This window comes from Aristolochia californica, unplaced genomic scaffold (genome assembly GCF_029961685.1).
Source record: "Aristolochia californica isolate CCGP_79_NKW_82.1479 unplaced genomic scaffold, dmAriCali1.0.hap1 SCAF_13, whole genome shotgun sequence".
Lineage (NCBI taxonomy): Eukaryota > Viridiplantae > Streptophyta > Magnoliopsida > Piperales > Aristolochiaceae > Aristolochia > Aristolochia californica.
In genome coordinates, this window is record NW_027181804.1 from 6,408,937 (window position 1) to 6,429,742 (window position 20,806).

Genomic DNA, 20,806 nt, shown 5'->3' on the forward strand with positions numbered 1-20,806 from the left:
GGGAATTTCTATATTTTTTTACAATTTGACTCGGAAGGGATCTCATTGAAACAGGAGTCATTTTGTCCACTGTAGGACGCTGAAAGTTTACATCAACTTTATAGAGGAAAATAAGAAGAGCAAACAACTACAACATGTCATCCTTTACTCGTCGTCAACTTTTCTATTCCTCTTCTTCTCATCCTCATTTGCTTTATTTTATTCTTCTCCTCTTCTTTTTTATTTTTTTTATTTTTCCACTGCTTCCGGTCCGTTGGCTTCGAAAAGAGACGTCGAAGCCTTCCCGCTTCCGCTTCGAGCACTGCTTTTCCACACTTCCTCTTAAATCTGTCCAAATGAACCCAAATTGCTATTCTTCTGGGTCATCTTCCACTTGCACGCCTTCGGCTGCTACCGGAAGAGAGTATGAGAAAGGCTGGCGACGACGCCTTCACCGAGACCATTGTTCGATCTGCTACGAATACCTCAAGCCTATCCATGAGGACCTCCAAGCCGTCACTATGCCTGGAGGTCGTCATGGATGGGCTTGAGGTCTTCGTAGCAGATTGAACAGACGGTCTTGGTGAAGGCGTAGTCGCCAGCCTTTCTCGTACTGTCTTTCGGTAGTAGCCGAAGGCGTGTAACTGGACGATGACCGAGAAGAATAGCAATTTGGGGCATGTCGCTTCATTTGGACAGATCTAAGAGGACTTTCACGAGCTCTGGTCGTTTCCCGCCCTCGAGTCCTGATCGTCCAGTTATTTTTCTTTAATCATTTCGTGTCTCATCTAATATGTGTCTTGCTCTCCGTTCTCAGCCTCCAGCAGTGGTTCGATTACTGCCCATCCGGGAAGAAGAACAGCTGCCCGGTGTGCAAGCAGATTTGCTCAAACAAAAACGTCATTCCGCTTTATTTTCAGTCCATGAACGAGGCATCACAGTCCGTTAGTCCTCAAAAAGCCCTCCAATTCCAATGTTGACGCCGAGACAAGTCCAACTCCTTTCCCCTTTGGCATTTTGTTATGTGGTATTCCGTTGCTTACTTTTATTCTATGCGAGTCTGAACCACTTTTTGCCTCTCTTGCGGCTGATGGCTGTTTTCTTTTCTTTCCCATTGTTACTTTAGGAACTTCGAGAAGAGGTGAAGAAATTGGAGGGGAAAAAATTTTAATCGCCTTTTTTTTGGTATATATGGTATATAACCATCTTTTCTTCCCTTCTTCTATAACTGTTATTAATATGGTCTATTTATCTGATATCTGGTATATTGTGGTGATTGTTATAAATTATGCTGTCTTTTTCCAGCCTGCTACCATAAGTATGTGCATCTGCAACATCATATCTATCAATGAATGCCTACCATAAACCAATTCTGGTGGCAAAATCTGGCCATCTTTAACCTTACCAAACGAGTTGACTTACTGAATTGCATTTATAAATGGGCTGGTTTTGGGTTGAACTTCTGCATCCAACTATTAACCAATGCAGCTGTTGACTAAGGGATCTGGTGAGAGAGATTTATCAGTATCTCATTTGAATGACTGAACATGGTCTTTCCTGGCCCATCTAGATTCACTTATAAAGCATTTCCTTGCTCAAGCACCAAAACTAATCTTGCACTACTTAACTCAGAGTAATGCTTCTCCTTGAGTTGACAAATAGATACCATTTAGACTCAACTTGGAAGATATATGATCAAGTGAAGCTCAATCTAGTGTCTGAGGGAGGTTATATCTATGAATTGATTTGGAATAGCAGCGATCAACTTCTTACCTGTAGCATTTTCTACAAAAAATGACAGCATTTATATGTTTGGTCATCTCATGAGAAGTTGGACTTGTGGCTGTATGGTTAGCTGATTGATCCTTGCAATAGATGACAATGGATCTTTGATTCAACAATCCTAAAGATGTCAATAAGAAACATACCCAAGTTAATGAAAACCAATTGTTTGTGGCCTTCTATTGTGCTTCTTCACTCAACATTGCTACCATGCTTTTATTCTTACTTTCCAAGTTACCAGGTTTCCTCCAACAAAAGAATATCTTTTGAGGACTTCCTATCATCTGTTGAATTAGCTCATTCTGCATTTGGAAATCCTATAATTTTCTAATGTTGCCCTAACTTGATTTCTCTTCAAGTATTTTGATATCTGCTCCATTTTATTTTATTTTTAAATGGAGCATATCATCAATTTTAATGTGTGTGAAACTATAGGTCTTGCTTTAACTAGCTTACCACACTAACTGGAAAGTAATTTCTAGCTAAGTTACTATCTCAAAAAAAAAAAAAAAAAAAAGATGAGTTATAGGCAAATAAGTCAACTTCTATTCTTATCTCCTGGGTTAGCTGAGATTATTGAGACTGTCTTATGTGGATATCAGTTTAGGGTTTAAACCCAATGGAGTGTCCATGTTTCTAACCAAGCATCTCTTTCCTTTATAGTAATAGTAAAAAATATCCCTTTCCCTTGTGGTCGATTAATAACATGTTTTCTTGAAGATAAATGAATGGTCCAGATAGTAGATGGGAAATAGATATCATATCCTTCTTGATAATCATTCATAGTCCAAAGAAATGTACCACAACAGGATAGATAAGTGATGCAGGAAATATAAAAAGAGATATGTTTCCCCTGTGACTATTTTATTAGAGAAGTATTAAGTAACTTTCATAATCTATTTTCTTGAAACATTGAAAGCTTTGTATTAGTGGTTTTATTCAAGTACTAGCCAAAGGGAGGTGAAAACCCTTCCTAAGTTACAAGAGAAGGGAACAACAACGGACACTGGGTTACCTCTTCTCTAGCTAACATATCTGAGACACTGTTTGCAGATCTTGACACATGCTGCAGGCAAATACATAATATAATTATGTAATGTACTTTTTTTTTTTTTTTTTTGAAATGATGCCGAGTTATATTAATAGGCTCAGAAGAGCAAGATTATATAGGAAGGGGAAACTGTCCCAAACAATGAGAGATTTCTGGGAGGCTTCAAATTCTTCTTAAAGTAATTATACTTCTTAAAGTATATTATGTAATATACTTTAAGAAGTATAATTCTTCTTATTTCTCAAAAAAGTTTTAATTCATCTTAGGCATAAGAATGCTGTCTGGCAAATACATAATACAATTATTTAATACTTTAAGAAGTATAATTCTTCTTATTTCTCAAAAAAGTTGTAATTCATCTGATGCAAATGCGTGGATTGAGTTTGTTTAAGTGACTGGAGACCCTTAAGAAATAATTTGATAATTTAGGCTAGGAGTCCCTCAAAACTTGACATGGTCCATCTTCTGTGATTAATTTTCTGGTTTTCTGACATAGGGAACTTATCAGCATCATAAGGAATTCAAGGCTGCCCAGGGTGTGAAGATAAGTGCACAGGTAATTTTGGATTCTGATCTCATTTATAGGCTTTATTTGTCTGGGACAGTATTGTTGAGGCGCTTCTGTGCTTTCATCTTCTGCAGGGCCTTGAACATGCAATTGCTGGAACAGGTTTGTATGTAGTGGGACCTGGTGACGATGTTGAAGACATCAAGGACACTGCAATGCAAGACATGAAGTCTGTCATGAGCAGGATTGACAGGAGTGGGGAGGGTGTGTGTGTGTCCAAGCCTCTACCCTTGGTTCACTTGAAGCACTACTGGAGTTCTTGAAGAATCCGGATGTGAGAATTCCAGTTAGTGGGATAAGCATTGGGCCTGTCCATAAGAAAGATATAATGCATGCCAGCGTTATGCGTCAAAAAAATAAAGAGTATGCTACCATTTTGGCCTTTGATGTTAAAGTAACGCCCAAGGCTAGGGAACTAGCTGATGAGATGGGTGTGAAGATATTTTGTGCAGATATTATCTATCATTTGTTTGACCAATTTAAGGTATATATTGACAATCTCAAGGAAGAGAAGAAGAAGGAAGCTGCTGAGGAAGCAGTCTTCCCCTGTGTGCTAAAAATTATGCCTAACTGTATTTTCAACAAGAAAGACCCAATTGTTTTGGGAGTTGATGTTCTTGAAGACCTTGCTAAGGTTGTCTCTGCTCCTCTTGATTTACCTTGCTATATGTTATTGTGGTTTTTTGATGGATGCATGGTAAAATCTGCATCATTGACATCCAATATATATGTCTACGGCTTACCTCGGATGACTTGCAAAAAAAAATAAAAAATTTAGTGTGGCTTTTTTGTCAGATCAATTAATTTGAATTATTATTTTTAGCTGCTCTTTACTTGTTTTATTTGGGATTAACTATTGACTGTAATTGTGTTTTGAATGATTTGTTTATTGAATGAATTTGGAATGCTCTCTCAAAAAATTGAGTTTGGAATGCAGGTGGGCACTCCAGTATGTGTGCCTTCCAGAGATTTCATTGACATTGGACGCATAGTATCCATAGAAATTAATCACAAACAGGTTGATATTGCCAAAAAAGGGCAGAAGGTTGCCCTAAAGGTACTTAACTTACAAAAGCTTTTTTTCCTGCTTCGCCTAAAATTTCTTGTGTTTTTCCCACATGCTGTATTTCTTCCACAGATTGTTGGTGCCACACCTGAAGAACAGCAAAAGATGTTTGGCCGGCATTTTGAGATAGATGATGAACTTGTTAGTCATATCTCGAGGCGGTCAATTGACGTACTGAAAACCAATTATCGGGTAACTCAACCATGCTCAAACAGATGCCAAAGCATTATTGTCTCATCTTGAGTAATCGATGCAGTTCCTATCTAAGTGTTTCGTCTTTAATTTCTTTTGGTACAGGAAGATTTGTCTAATGATGAATGGAGGTTGGTAGTGAAATTGAAGAATCTGTTCAAGATACAATGATGAACCCGACACAGTGCTAATGAAGCCATCATTTTAGCAACTGCTCAATTTTGGAAATGACATCAAGATTGATCTGGTGCAGTTTCTCTCCATGGTACCCCATGTTATCTGGCCAGTGGGCGAGATTTTGTTGTAAGTAGATGAGTTCTTTTCTGGTAGGGTAAGTTTTCAGCTGGCTCTGGAGGATGCATCACATTTCCACTGTGACCAAGGACTGTTCGCCAGATTGCTGCATTTCGGATGCAAGTGGATGAGTTCTCTTCGTTTGCTTCTTCTTTTTTAAATATGCAGTAAGTTATTCTGTTTCTTTTTTTTTTTAATTGGTCGGTAACTGGGTATAGTGACATTGAGATAGCTTCCGGAGCTATTTGAAGAATTTTCAACATGGAAAGATGCCCAGTGGTGCCGTGTTTTTTTATTTGCCTTGTGAGTGCTGCAGACCTTGGATGCGTTGTGATGTTGTGACAAAAGTGACTTTGCATATCTGATGAGCTGAGTTATACAAGCAGAAGATGGTTAAAACTAATGAGATTTTTCAAACACTTATCTTCGCACAAGGAGAAATCCTGAATTGAAGCCGGAAAGCCTCCTTGAACTAGTTGGCCAGGCTTGAAGGAAGGGAAAGATGGCACAAAATATGAGAGCTTTTAAGAATGTGTGTCAAATGTGGGCGGCTCTCCACTGTTAATTTTTAAAACACTCAAGTCTTAATTCCTAAAGATAAATCCTAGAATGATTAAATAATTGAACTTAAATAGAAAATTAAAATACTTGAAACTCCTATGAGACTTGTGAGATTTTGTTGTATTAATTATTGCTATTTTAGAAATTCTTCAAAGTAGATTGTTTTTTTTGTTGTCTCAAATAATAGCAATACCTATACTTCAAATTGGAGGAGGTGAACAATGCAATGTGCAATTTCTAATTAAGAAGAAGGCTTAATTGACTAAATAGTAAAATCATGTTGGTCTCTTTTATTTTGATGATAACAAAATGGGTAGGTGTTTTAAACACATGCCTTCTAACACATATATTATGAGGTTTATCCCAAAAGTTGAAGACAAAAGAACGATCATTGAAATTACAATTCAAGATCCGAAGCAAAAATATATTGAAGATTGTTGTTCGGAAGAAAAATTAAAAAAAAGAATAATGTAAAATTGAAGATTAGAATCAAAGTCAAATAGAACATCTTGATTACTCTAGAATGTAAATAGATAGGAATTCAAATTTTAATTTTTAAGCACATTTATGTTATGAAGTTTTAGGGTATAAATGTTTTCAAATTTATGTTTAGTCATTGTATACTAAAGATTTAAACTTGATAGAACATTTGATGACAATTTTTATTCTGCTTAGAAGCTATTTTAGAATACTTTGTAATTGACATGATTGATCATACTATTGTTATGATTGATAATCCAAAGAGCAGCCTGGCAAGTAATGTAAGGTATGACCGATCATACCCACTGTCTTAATCGATCATTTTGAACTTTTGCATAACCAGGGATTCAATGCTTGATCAATTAATCAAGCATCATTGATTGATTAACTTAATATTTTGAGAACTTGAAAATGTATTGATTGATTAATAAACCTTAGGTTTCATAAAAATACAATTGGTGCGCATGGTTGATCGATCATATTTTTCATTGATTGATCAATGTATATGTTTGCTTCTTGGTGAAGGCCAAAAAATGACTAGTTTGGATGAGAAACTTATAAATAGGCCTTCAAACTTGTAGAGGATTAAGAATTGAGTTGATATTAGCATATCAAACATTAATTAAATTATTTTGTGTTTGAAATTTCCATTCTACCCTTTTTGAGAGAAAAATGTTGCATTTTATCAAATCCCCCATCTTCTCTCAAATTTCTTTGTATACATAGATCCATCAAACTCCAAACAATTTGTATCATGTGCTTAAAGATGTGGGGGTTTGGATCTCACTTGGAGAAGGACTATCTCTCCAAAAGGAAGTTGTAAGTAGGGGTGGCATCGAGCCGAGCCGAGCCCGAACCTACCTATGTTCGAGCCGAGCTCCGAGCCTAACCTCCTCTCGAACCTAAAATTGTTATCGAGCTTGAGCCCAAAAATTTTAACCTAGTTCGAGCTGAGCTCGAGCTTCAACATACGTTTAAAATTTTTCAAAACATATATATAAAATAAATTGGTTATAAAATTATGTATACATTTTACTTAAAATTGGGCATGACCTCTACATAAACTGGGCATAACCTATATATATAATACATGTATAAGATTGGGCATGACTTCTACTTAAAATTGAACATAGTCTATGTATATAATACCTATATAAAATTCGGCATGATCTCTACTTAAAATTGGGTTTAGTTTATATACATAATATTTATATAAACACTCCATAAATATTCTATAAACACTCCATAAAATTGTATTTATATTTCATAAACACTCCATGAAATTATTTATAAATTTCATAAAATAGTCTAAACACTTCATACATTGCATAACATTATGAATAAATTCCATACAATAATCAAACACAACAAAATTAAATGAAATATCAATATCAATTTACAATCACCCAAGTAAAAATTATAAATCTTTTAAATAAAATCTTATTACTATTAGTGACTTATTAGAAAATTACAAGAAATATTTTAAATTTTTCTTAGGAAAGTTAAATAGACCTCTTATTGCCTCTTCTAGGGAAATAAATAAAAATTAATAATCAATCTAATATATTTTATACTTATCGATACATTTTTAATCAAATAAAATGTCAAACACAAAATTACAATGAAAATTATTTCATGTTAAAAGTATTACAGCATCGACTGTTAAATACTTATTTAAAAATTTTTTATACAGGTTTCTTTCCCATCTTGGTAGGAAAATCTTACTTAGAAAATTATATGATTTTTTAATAAGAATTTTCAACTAGAAAAATATTTACAAAAAAAACATGAGATACTAATAGTTCATTGAAACTTATTTCTATAAAATGTGGAGAGTTTAAGGAAAAGTTTTTTTTTTGTTTACTTTATGATCTCGCACGTGCGAAATCATCTTTGCGCAGGGGAGGGGGGAGATTATTTCTCCCCTAATTTCTCCCTACTTATTGGTTCTGGTTTTCTGCCGTGACGACGCGGAGGGAAGGGGGTTACGGTGCCGGGGAGGACCTGTCGTTGGGGATGACGACTGCGACGACGGCAACAAAAGCGGCGGCTACGGAAACAAAGGCGACGGCGAGGAGAGGAAGAATTCTAACGGACGGCCATAGAGGCGGCGGGCGAGCAACTGTCGACGACGATAGATGCGGGCGAGCACTCAACTATGACTTTTTTTAATCAATTTGAGATGATAACGATTTTGTTTACACAAAAGGCTTGACAAAAGCTTTTTAAGAGTTATTTGTTTTCATTACAACCTCTATAATATCAAATAAATTAGGCCGATTTTAAAATTCAAGTGCAAATGATAAGCAAAACCAATCCTATGTGTCTATCTATGTAATAACAACTCAAAGAATCTTTGACGACTTAAATATAAGCTCTAAGTAAATCTTAGATTGGTTTTCTTAATCAAGGGGAAAGCCTATGAGCTAAACTTCAATGAATAATTTCAAAGTGTAGTAGTATGAGCTTAATGTACATGTATAATCAGTCAATTCAAAGTAAAAGCATATAGATGGATTTTTGAAACTCTATCCCTCAAATTCCAATACTACGCAAAAATCTCTTCAATTTCGAATGTTAGAGTGCAAAACTATGATTTCAAAGTATGAAATCAATGCTTCTTGGACAAGAGATGCTAACTAGATAAATATTTCAAGATATCAAAATACTCCTAGAAATACTAAAATGAAGGAGGAAAGCTTTTTAAAAATACTCCTAGATACTCGAGATCTTCTTAAAAATAAGTCTATTCGACATTCAAAAAACTAGCCATTAGAGCTAGAAAATGAAGTTTATTATTTTACAAAACTAGGGAAAGAATAGGTCCAAAATACTGAAAGTTATGCATTAATTTTTTATTTTTTTTGTTTAACACAATGTTAGGTCACTTACACCTTCGGGGTTTTGAATGGTAGAAGGTTGAAAGTTAAACATTTTGAGATCATGACGTAACTTAAGGACTTGACTTAAAAAACAATTTATTTTTCTTTGAAAGTAGATTCAAATATCTTTTCTCCAATATAGAATATGCAATATTAAAAGTTCAGTATAAAGGTGAAAATGCAAAGCAAACAAATAGTATAGGGATTGAAAAGAGAGAAAAAATAGATACGAATCTAAACCACTAGAAATACTATATTATAAAAAGATTACATTATCTTTGTGGGTTAACCGAGTCAAATCACTGAACCTGCTCTGATACCATGTTGAATTTTTGGAAAAGAGAAATATTTTATTAACTTTTTGTAATTAGAGTACATGAGCCCCTATTTATAATAGAGGAAAGTAATAAAGTTCAATTACAATTAAACTATCCTTTGCCTAATTATACCCAAAATTTAACACTTAAAGATAAGTCCTAGCATAATAACTAAAACACCTTTAAACTGAAACTCTTTTGTGAGATCTCCTTCTATAATAATTTTGACTCTATAAGACTTCTTATTGTGATAGTTATGTAAGTTGCTCTTCAACAAAAGGGATGCAATTCTTTCATTTAAAAAAAAATGCAATTCTTTTGTATAGATGGTGATAATGAAGAAAGCATGGGACTCATCAGCTTTTCTGCCATATGATTTTGTTTGTTCTCCACTTTTAGTTATTCAGGCTGGCTGGGGTAATCTACTTCTTAACCTATTGATCTCATTAGCAGTTTTAATAATTTTCTTTAGCAAATGGAAAATATGGTGAGAATGTGTCATGAATTTGTGGAGAAGAGAACCCAGGAAAACTATAGTCCTAGAAGCTTTAACTGTAGCATCAAGAAATAATGGATTTTTAGTCAGTGGTTCCTCAAAATTTAAAATATTTTCTATTGTCCATACTAAAGGTTACTAGTATTGGTATTATATTTTAGGATTGGAAGGATTTTTTTTTATAAGTTTAATAGCAGTATATTTGTTGGTTTGTCACATGTGAAATTTTATTGTTGCTAAAAAATCAATTACTAAAACTGGAATCTGAACATGTAACATAGCTTCTCCCTTCATCCATGGTGGAGCGGATGTTTTTAAAATTCTGGGATTTACAAGTAAAACACCTCTTGGAATTAAGATGGAAAATCATGAACCTGTCATTGAGCCAGGTGAATATTTTTTAGACTATTATAAGATAGCTTAATTTGAATCAAATGGCCTGTGCAGTATATGTGACCTCTTTAGGTAGATCATTTCTTCCTTTCCCATGAAAAGTCTTTACCTATGTGCTCTTGATTTACGAGTTCAGTTACAACTTGGTGACATGTTTCTTTGTTTCTTCTTGCCCATTTATGATCTGCAGGTGAGAATTATTTTTCTCCTGCTCTTCTGGGCCCTGCAGGTGCTAATAGATACTTGGCCAGAACAAAGTGTCTTCGTCAGGATTTAGTGGGGATCTTATAGCTGTTGGGGCAGATGGGCGAGGTGGGAAAATCAAAGTTCTGAGATCTCCAAACCAGCCTTTGGTGGTTCGTTTTATTCGTTCATTAGCCTTCATGAATTCATGGTTTCAGCAGAATTTGTTACTTTATTAACTAAACAATAAACATTAAAAGCTGTTTTCTTCTTGTCATTCACAACATTTTGTATTTGCAGGATGGCAACGTCTCTTTCTCAGTGCTTCCCAAAAGATGCAAGTATGGCATTAAAGAAAACCGTTCGGGTTTATATCCCTTGCATGCACTCAAAAGTGGTTAAATCAAGGTTTATAAACTTGATATAACAACCTCGATTCTTTAAAAGCTGGGTTGGTCAAATGGTTGAGCTTGAGTCTAACCCAACGTGCCTTCTAAAAAATCCGGGTTAACCATGATTTAAACTGCTTTAGCCCCCATTGGAAATGATTAATTTCTCTTGTTCCCTTGATTTCAAACTTTATTTTCTCTTACCTATTATCGTCTTCTAATATTATATATACTTCTCTTTCATATTTTCGTAATAGGGGCATAGGACCCATAGTGAAGTAGGCTATGCCTATCCTAATCCTCCTCCATCAATGGATAGTGTGGTAGCAATGTCTCTTTTCTTACCATGTGCACACCCTTTGCCTTCTCCAACATTGTCAATAATGCTTATATGTTGAATTACTGAAATTTTATTTATTTTTACTAATTTAATGTAATTTGAGTACAATGAACATCTATTTATAATAACATAAACAAGTATAATTCAATTACAGTTAAATTACCCTATCTCAATTACACCCAAAGTAAACATTAAAAGATAGGTCATAGAATAGTTGAACAATTGAACATAACAAGAAGACTCTACCATGTTAATTCTGGCTTTGTGAGATTTCTTATTGTGAGACTCATGTAAGATTTTTCTATATTTACTCTTTAACACTTTCCCTCAAACTGGAGTTTATAACTTCATCTTGCAAAAAAAATGATTCTTAGGCCTTGTTAGTGTGCAACGTAAGTGAAATGTATTTCACTTACGCTGGGTAAAACATGCCAAAAACTATTAGTGTGCAATGTAAATGCAAGGGGAAAGTAAAATACAATTGTATTTCACTTTCCCTTGTTTTAGGCATTATGGGAGGGAAAGTGGATTTAGAGGGGTCGAGCTCTGAATTCACTTTCCCTCTCTCAATTACACCGGGCTCGGGCTGGGGTTGTCGGGAGGGCTATGTAGAACGAGGGTTTCAGAAAAAAAAAATTTCTCTCTTGCTCGCGACCGACCTTCGGCGATTTCAATCGCCCTTTGTGCGACCTATCTCCGGCGCTTGACTCCTTTCCTCTCACCGTCCCTAGCATCGACGACCTCGGCGACTTCTCTCCCCTCTCTGCAACCTCTCCGGCTCTGCTCTCGCTCGCGACCTTTGGTGATTTGAGTCGCCCCCTCTGCCTTCCTCTCGTCGTCCCCTGCACCGACGACTTCTCTCCCCTCTCTGCTACCTTCGTTACTGTTATTCGTTCCACTCGTTGAGCAAGGAAGACGAGTTACAGAAATAATTATTATTATTAATTTTTTTATTTTAAATAACCATTGTTGTTATTTATGTTCTGTTTTATTTTTTTATAATCTCATTTTTCTGTTTTTTATTTTATATTCATATTTTGGACTTTTTATTATGCAATACTTAGTATTTAATTACTTCCCAATTTTATTTTTTAATTATAAAGTATAATTAAAACTAATAATTTATTTTTATTTTCTTTTGTTCCTTTTGAAATAATTTTAACTTTGTTTAATGTTTGGGTCAAGTGGAGTTTTTAAATACTCAACCTAACCTCGAGCTATATTTTTAAGAACTCAACTTTACCCTTAACCTTAAACCCCTACTTCTAATTTGAAAAAAAAAAAAAGGCTTAAAAAAGAACTAGATCCACCTTGTTTCCCCGCCCTAATTTGACAAATATTTTGTGTGTTGTATTTTTATATATACAATTGTAATTTTTTTATATTAAATAAGTGATTGAGTTATATTTATATTATTTTTATTTTTATTATTATGATGTTTGTGTAGTACGATGTTTGTATAATTATTTCATATTTAGATATTATAAAATTATAATTTTAATAATATAAAAATAAGCATTTATTTAATTGTTATATTTAATATATTTTATTTATTAACTAATATTAATTTAATTTTTTGAAAGTCAAATATATCAAAATATTTTATTTAATACATAATTTATCTGCACTTTACACCACACTTTCCATTGTGCACATTAACACAAACAAGTACTTTACACTGCACATTCCATTGAGCACACTAATACAAACAAGTATTTTACATTCCCTCTCACTTTCCCCCTGAACTTACATTGTGCACTAACCCCCCCTTAGTCTTCAATTTTCATTGACTAATTTTTTTATAGATGTTAAATTTTCATAATTTATTCTCCCATTTTTTTGAATATTTTTTGTTACATTAAAATTACTACAATATGTGGAACAAAATACTTTTTTCTTTTACTTCTTCTTTTACTTCTTCTTCTACTTCTCCCCCTCAAATTGGGGATAAAAATAACGAAGAGACCCAACTTGGACAAAACACAACATGGGAGAAGAAAATTACTCAGTCTTACGACAAAGCTCTATACAACAATTAAAACGGTCATAGTTTGAAATACACTCCACTGAATTTTAAAGTCAGAAAAACGGCCCAACCTTAGGCTATAACAAAAAGATGACTCACTTTTTAAGGTAGCTCAAACACAAATTACTTGTTTGGTAAAGAATAAAAGACTTGACTCAAATTGGATATTGGGACACACAACTATACTTTTTAGGTAATGGGTCTAGGCATTGTTTTGAAGTGATGAAAAACACAAGAAGATAAATTGAGGAAATACTATAGGAAAACAATTTTAACTAGAAAGAGGTGATTATGCAACACCCATACTGCCAAATGAATTCTAGAATGTACTTTTTAAAAAAAAAACTAGGGGCAATCATAATGGCAGAACATAATAAGTTTAACCAAGTATAATTTTTTTTTAGGTGACCATAATTTTCGGAGGACAATGCGTAAGAAACACACCAAGTAATAAAAACACAAAACTTAAAAACAACATAAAAGCGAAAAAAAATTTGCATACATTGAATAAGAACATCATGGAGTGATTAGGTTTGGCCAAAATTGTCAGATTATAAGAGAAATTTGGCTTAAATTTTGGATTTTAGGAGAAAAGGAAATTTGATTCGTGTCAATGCATGGAGAGATAATGGGAGAGAAAATAGGAAAAAATAAGAGATTTTTGGCAGAACTGACCTTTGGTACTTTTGATATCAATATCTCAAAAAATATAACTCAAATCTCAAAAAATTTGTTAGTTAAGAAACTAAATTCAAAGGGCTTTAAATTGATACCTAATTTGATATAAAAAGTTTCGTTCTTGAATCTTTTATGACCTATTGATTTCCTTTGTTTTGTAGTTTGACCTTGTCGACTCCAATACAAATATCTCTTTAAATACAGATGAGATTGACATGAAGTTTTTTCTTTCTAAAACTAGACTTTAATACCTTTCATCCTTATTTAGCTTTTATTCATAAAATATATTTATTTTGAGAGAAATATCTTATATATTTTGGACTCTTTAATCAGGTCGAATTAAGTATTCTTTATTCTTTGGCCAACATGACCATTGACTCTTCCAAGATTGATATATCCCTCTAGTAAACATTGTTTGAGTATTGGCTGGATAAGTAAAAAAATAAACTTACATATTTTTATTTTGATATATAATTCTTCATATAAAATTTCATTTTTTATGGTATAAATTGTCTCGAAAGTTGAAGCTTTCAGCTACTGCTTGAACCTCTCTTACAATCTGACCTTTATTGCTTCAAAACTCTGATTACCAAAAACTTTTTTGCATTGGGAAGTATACTTAAATATATTTCCGTTAATATATAATTTTAAATATATGTAAAGTTCAGTATAAAGGTAAGAATGCCAATGAAACAATGGATATTGGAACAAGAAAAAAGAAAAAGGTAAAATACGAACATAAACTATTAGAGACAGAAAAGGATCACAAAACCCACTCTAATACTATGTTGAATTTCTGGAAAAAAAAAAAAAAAACTTTCATTAACCATATGTAATTTGAGTAAAATGAGTCTCTATTTATAATAGAAGAAACAAATGGAATCTAATTATAATTAAACTACCTTTATCCTTGTTATATCCAAAGTTAAAACACTAAAAGATAAATCTTAGAATAATTAAAAATAAATAGAAGAGTAACATAACTAAAATATATGAGATTCTTCTAGGAGACCTTTTTCCATGAGACTTCATCATATTAATTTTAGTTTCATGAGACTTCTTACTATAAGAGTCATGTAAGACTATTTCATATCTACTATTCAACATTAGAGAAGTGTTGGGGGGAAGTCATGGGGCATTGACCCACCTAACAAGGAAGGAGGCTCCCCATACCCTAATAACAAACGAAATTCATGTGGGTCACATATTTAAATATTAAAAGTAATATTTTATATTATTTTAAAAAAATAATGAGATGAGAATAATTTGATAACCTTCAAGAGAAAAAAAAAGCAATCAATTTACTATAACAATGTTATACAAGTATAAATAGAAATTTTAAGGAGCAATTATGCTTATTTTAGAGGTTTGCAGGTAGTACATATCGACAAGGGTTCAAATCATATTGGACTCTATTATTTGATTTTAATTAAAAAATAATTTAAAATTGTGTTACTAACGATTTTGTCAGTTTTATTAGACACTTACATTTGAACATGTCCTTGAGTTATCTATGACAAAAATGTTCAGTATGAGAAGTTGAAGATTAAAATGTTAACTCAAGATTTTATTAATATTCTAAAGAATCAATTTTTAGTAAAACTTAAATTTTTCTAATTAAAATTATTTAACTTATTATTCCGAGTTTAACCCTATGGAGCACCTAGGCTAGGAAGTGATAAAAATGAATTCAAACAAAAAACATGACCTCAATTTGGTGTGAGACATGTTATCTCAGCCATCTAATTATCCTTGGATGGTTAAGATAGCCATTGATTATGGCTGAGATAATAATTTTGCATATTTAACATAAAATAATTTTTAATGTCGAACCAGTCGACATCTTCTTATTTTCAAATATTATTTATTGGTATCGGACGGCCTCTCTGATTCCGGCCGTCAACCATTGAAGCGGAGAACCTTCTGGACCCCTCGCCACCACAGAAGTTTCTGGATTTCGTCCATTAAACTACTCGATCAGAAAACAAAAAAAACGGAAAAATGTAAAGCCGCATGTGAGAACTCTCCAGAAGCCCCGAGCACCTCCAAGGATCCTTTTCATCCCAATTTGGCTGCCCGAAGCAACTCGAAACGCCACTACCCCCTCTCCTGTATAAATACTCTTCCTCCCCTCGTGCGCATCCCATTTAGTGCAAACAACTCTGCTTATAATTCGAAGAGAGAAATCCGAGCAAATCAGTTTTCCTGTGCAGGCACTCTTTCTGTCTCTGTTGATTCGGTTTCCGTAGGTTGGAGCGAGGAATGGCGGACGCTCAGATGGCTGGAGAAATGGAGACCTTCGCCTTCCAGGCGGAGATCAACCAGCTTCTCAGTTTGATTATCAACACTTTTTACAGCAACAAGGAGATTTTCCTTCGGGAGCTCATCAGCAACTCGTCTGATGTGAGTACCATCTAGGCCTACCCTGGGACGACATCTGTTGTGATGGTTTGCCAGGCTTTTGTGAGATACTAAAGCGTTTCTCTCTTCTGGTTGTTTTCAGGCTTTAGATAAGATTCGCTTTGAGAGCTTGACGGACAAGAGCAAGTTGGATGCCCAGCCGGAGCTCTTCATTAGGATCGTTCCCGATAAAGCGAACAAGACGCTTTCTATCATTGACAGCGGAATTGGGATGACTAAGGCGGGTAAGTCGTCGATCACTATATGTTCGTTTTGGTGTTTTTAAGTCGGGACAGTTTCCATTACTCTTCAAATCCTTTAAGACCTTCAAGGAAGGTCGACCGTTCATAGAATAAGAAGAATGCCAAGCATCGAGTTTCGAATTCGAAGGGGCAGGGAGATCTGTCGTTAGCTATCTATGTTTTGTCTGTTGTACTTTTCTTCGTTGCTTCTGATTTGCTCTGCTTTGCATAGCATGAATGCGGATCGATATTCGAAGGTAGGACAAGAAGAGTTAAAAGAGTGCTGTTGTATCCGCGAAATCATTGTAGATTGTGGTTTCATATCGGGAGTTGTTCCGAATTTTTCTAATTAGAAATGGCTCTGAGTTGGGATTCCTCGATGCAGACTTGGTGAACAATTTGGGAACCATTGCTAGGTCCGGAACGAAAGAGTTCATGGAGGCTCTTCAGGCCGGTGCCGATGTTAGCATGATTGGACAGTTCGGTGTTGGTTTCTACTCCTCTTATTTGGTGGCAGAGAAAGTTATTGTGACCACAAAGCACAACGATGACGAGCAGTACATCTGGGAATCTCAGGCGGGAGGTTCATTCACAGTTACTAGGGATGTCAATGGTGAGCCTCTTGGCAGGGGAACGAAGATTACTCTCTTTCTCAAAGAAGATCAGGTAAGATGCGGTTTTAATGTACCTTACAATTGAGTTAACGTGTCTAACTTTTCTGTGGAAAACAGCAGAAAAGGAGTGAAACTGACCCATTTTTTTTCCCCTTCGCTGCAGTTGGAATATTTAGAGGAAAGGAGAATTAAGGATCTGGTAAAGAAACACTCTGAGTTCATCAGCTATCCAATTTACCTCTGGACCGAGAAGACCACAGAGAAGGAGGTCAGCGATGACGAAGAGGAGGAAAAGAAAGAAGAGGAAGGCGAAGTGGAAGACGTAGATGAAGCCAAAGAGTCCAAATCAAAGAAGAAGAAGGTGAAGGAAGTGTCTCACGAATGGGCTCTCATTAACAAGCAGAAACCCATCTGGCTGCGGAAACCTGAAGAAATTACCAAGGAGGAGTATGCCTCCTTCTACAAGAGCCTGACAAATGACTGGGAGGACCATCTTGCTGTGAAGCACTTCTCTGTTGAGGGGCAGCTGGAATTCAAGGCTATCCTGTTTGTCCCAAAAAGGGCTCCTTTTGATCTCTTTGACACAAGGAAGAAGATGAACAACATCAAGCTCTATGTGCGCAGGGTCTTCATTATGGACAATTGCGAGGAGCTAATTCCTGAGTACCTCGGATTCATCAAAGGTGTTGTTGACTCTGACGATCTTCCGCTCAACATCTCCCGAGAAACTCTTCAGCAGAACAAGATTTTGAAGGTGATTAGGAAGAACCTTGTCAAGAAATGCATTGAGATGTTCATGGAGATCGCAGAAAATAAGGAAGATTATGCCAAGTTTTATGATGCCTTCTCAAAGAATTTGAAATTGGGTATCCACGAGGACAGTCAGAACAGGGCCAAGCTGGCGGAATTGCTTCGTTACTACTCAACTAAGAGTGGAGAGGAGATGACCAGTTTGAAGGACTACGTCACAAGGATGAAGGAGGGTCAGAAGGACATATACTACATTAGCGGAGAAAGTAAGAAGGCTGTCGAGAATTCTCCTTTCTTGGAGAAGCTGAAGAAGAAAGGCTACGAAGTCCTCTTCATGGTCGATGCTATTGATGAGTACGCTGTTGGGCAACTGAAGGAGTACGATGGGAAGAAGCTTGTTTCAGCGACCAAGGAGGGATTGAAACTCGACGAGGATGAGGAGGAGAAAAAGAAGAGAGAAGAAAAAAAGGCTGCATTTGAAAGCCTTTGCAAAGTGATGAAGGACATTCTGGGTGACAAGGTTGAGAAAGTTGTGGTCTCTGACAGAATCGTCGATTCACCCTGCTGCTTGGTGACCGGTGAGTACGGCTGGACTGCGAACATGGAAAGAATTATGAAGGCCCAAGCGCTTAGGGACAACAGCATGGGCTCTTACATGTCTTCTAAGAAGACAATGGAGATCAATCCTGACAACGGCATTATTGAGGAGCTCAGGAAAAGAGCCGAGGCAGATAAGAACGATAAATCTGTGAAGGATCTTGTACTGCTACTATTTGAGACTGCTCTACTGACTTCTGGGTTCAATCTGGAAGATCCCAACACCTTCGCAGGCAGGATTCACAGAATGCTGAAACTGGGTCTGAACATTGACGAGGAGGCGGATGCTGATGATGTTGACATGCCACCGCTTGAAGAAGACAACAACGAAGAGAGCAAAATGGAGGAAGTGGACTAATCTGGGATTTGCCTGGATTTCTTTGTGGTTGAGTGATATTTCCTGCAGGACAACGAAGGTAGTGTGGGTTGTGGTGTCATACAAAGGTCGTCCTTGTCTATTTAGTGCCGTTGTTTACAATGTAATGGAAAGGTTGTAGTCTCGGTGATGATTTTAGTAGTCTCGGAGTATAAAATCAGTTTCCTTGGTGTTTTGTACATTGTGGGTACTGTGAATCTTTTGACGCTTGAATGTAGAGTGAAACAACATTGTTGTCTTTTTGACAGAATGAAAATAACTATTAAGCAACTGTTGCTCTGGTGGGAGAAATAAGCAAAAAATCAGTTTCGATGGTAGCTATGGAAAGTGAGAGTCCGATTTGCCAAAAGTTGCAATCATTCTTTCCTTGTTTCTGTTTTTTCTTCTTTTAAGATGTTATTTCGTTATTAGGATTTACAATCTACTCCCTTACATAGATTTACAAGGACAAAGGGATTTCCCCATAAGTTATAGAAGACCTTGGCTCACATGGCACTAAATATGATTTCTCAGTCTTTACTCCTCAACTAAGACTAAGACTTTTTTGAATCAATTTGAGATGATGACGATTTTATTTACACAAAAGGCTTGACGAAAGTGTTTTAAGAGTTATTTGCTTACATTACAACCTCTATAATATCAAATAAATTAGGCCGATTTTAAAATTCAAGTGCAAATGATAAGCAAAACCAGTCCTATGTGTCTATCTATGTAATAACAACTCAAAAGAGCCTTTGACGACTTAAATATAAGCTCTAAGTAAATCTTAGATGAAGGGGAAAGCCTATGAGCTAATCAATCAGTTTCAAAGTAAAAGCATATAGATGAATTTTTGAAACACTATCCCCCAAATTCCTACTACACAAAAATCTCTTCAATTTTGAATGTTAGAGTACATACTATGATTTCAAAGTATGAAATTAATGCTTATTGGACAAGAGATACTAACTAGATAAAGATTTCAAGATTTCAAAATACTCCTAGAAATACTAAAATGAATGAGGAGAGTTTTTTAAAAATACTCCTAGATACTCGAGATCTTCTTAAAAATAAGTCTATTCAACATTCAAAAAACTAGCCATTAGAGCTAGAAAATGAAGTTTATTATTTTACAAAACTAGGGAAAAAATAGGTCCATAATACTGAAAGTTATGCATTAATTTTTTATTTTTTTTGTTTAACACAATGTTAGGTCACTTACACCTTTGGGGTTTGAATGGTAGAAGGCTGAAAGTTAAACATTTTGAGATCATGACGTAAGTTAAGGACTTGACTTAGAAAACAACTATCCAGTTATTGGACTCAAATTGGAAGAAAAAAACTATGGGTAGATAGAGGGACGGCTTAGAACAACAATGGTATGGGTTTTGGGAAAATTTGAGGATTGGAAGTATGAGAACTAAGCATTATTTGATTAGTGCTTAGGCAAGTAGGGTTAGACTCAAGAGTTTCATTTAAATAACGAATTAATCAATTTGCAGGAAGTTCGCCAAGTTTCATGAAAATGGTAGTCTTTTAGTTCATACTAAACTCGTGGACACTATGGTAGAAAAGACTTTTGACTCTTTTAATGGGTTTTGTGATAATAGGTTTGAACGTTGGGAGACTAAGTACTCTTAACAAATAACTTGTGTGATAGACTCACTCTGAGAAATCCTTCATTAATGTGTAAATCTCAAGATGAACATCACTCACTGAAGTAGACAATAAGGTACTTAACTAGGACATTAGATAGTATCCCAAGCTAACCATGAAGACAATTGAAATTAATTAGTCAAGATAGGCTTTACTTAGTGAGTAAAACTTGTTGCACCTGAACTCATTAAAGCTACTTTCTATCTAACTAATATAGTCACAAGTTACTCTACAAGACTAAAGCTAAAATAAAGATGAAGGAATAGAAAACTGAATTTGCTTACCTTTGTCAAGGGTAGAATGTCCTCGGTGAAGATAGATACCCTTTGATCGAGGGCTAGCCACCTAAGTGACCTTTAAATTGTCAGCTAAGACACCTTGGGTTGGATCACTCCAATAAAGATGATTGTATTGATAAAAGATGATTACGAGACTTGAAGCTCTCAATTTATAGATAGGAGAGAGGAGCAAATACTACAAACTCTCCTACGTGGGACTAAGAGTTGGTGTGGCCT

At 35.1% G+C, this 20,806-nt stretch overlaps 2 protein-coding genes across 2 annotated transcripts; both read left to right on the forward strand.

The window, feature by feature from the left end:
• Nucleotides 1-952: 952 nt before the first annotated feature.
• Nucleotides 953-5,022, forward strand: LOC137949112 (uncharacterized). Its single transcript, XM_068795386.1, is given in 8 exon segments — nt 953-1,006; nt 1,106-1,173; nt 3,309-3,368; nt 3,455-3,586; nt 3,589-4,014; nt 4,318-4,437; nt 4,519-4,638; nt 4,744-5,022. Coding segments are annotated over 7 exon segments (927 nt in total). The 5' UTR covers nt 953-1,006; nt 1,106-1,170; the 3' UTR covers nt 4,810-5,022.
• Nucleotides 5,023-15,720: 10,698 nt separating this feature from the next.
• Nucleotides 15,721-18,789, forward strand: LOC137947916 (heat shock protein 83). Its single transcript, XM_068793757.1, has 4 exons — nt 15,721-16,080; nt 16,181-16,322; nt 16,705-16,985; nt 17,097-18,789. The coding sequence occupies exons 1-4, from the start codon at nt 15,940-15,942 to the stop codon at nt 18,636-18,638; spliced, it is 2,106 nt and encodes a 701-aa protein (XP_068649858.1). The 5' UTR covers nt 15,721-15,939; the 3' UTR covers nt 18,639-18,789.
• Nucleotides 18,790-20,806: the final 2,017 nt, after the last annotated feature.

Excerpts from the sequence above, each read along its gene's own strand:
- LOC137947916 (XM_068793757.1), top strand. The coding sequence starts at position 15,940 with ATGGCGGACGCTCAGATGGCTGGAGAAATGGAGACCTTCGCCTTCCAG. Across the intron at positions 16,323-16,704 it reads AATTGGGATGACTAAGGCGG|ACTTGGTGAACAATTTGGGA; the intron begins GTAAGTCGTCGA and ends TCCTCGATGCAG. Across the intron at positions 16,986-17,096 it reads TCTTTCTCAAAGAAGATCAG|TTGGAATATTTAGAGGAAAG; the intron begins GTAAGATGCGGT and ends CCTTCGCTGCAG.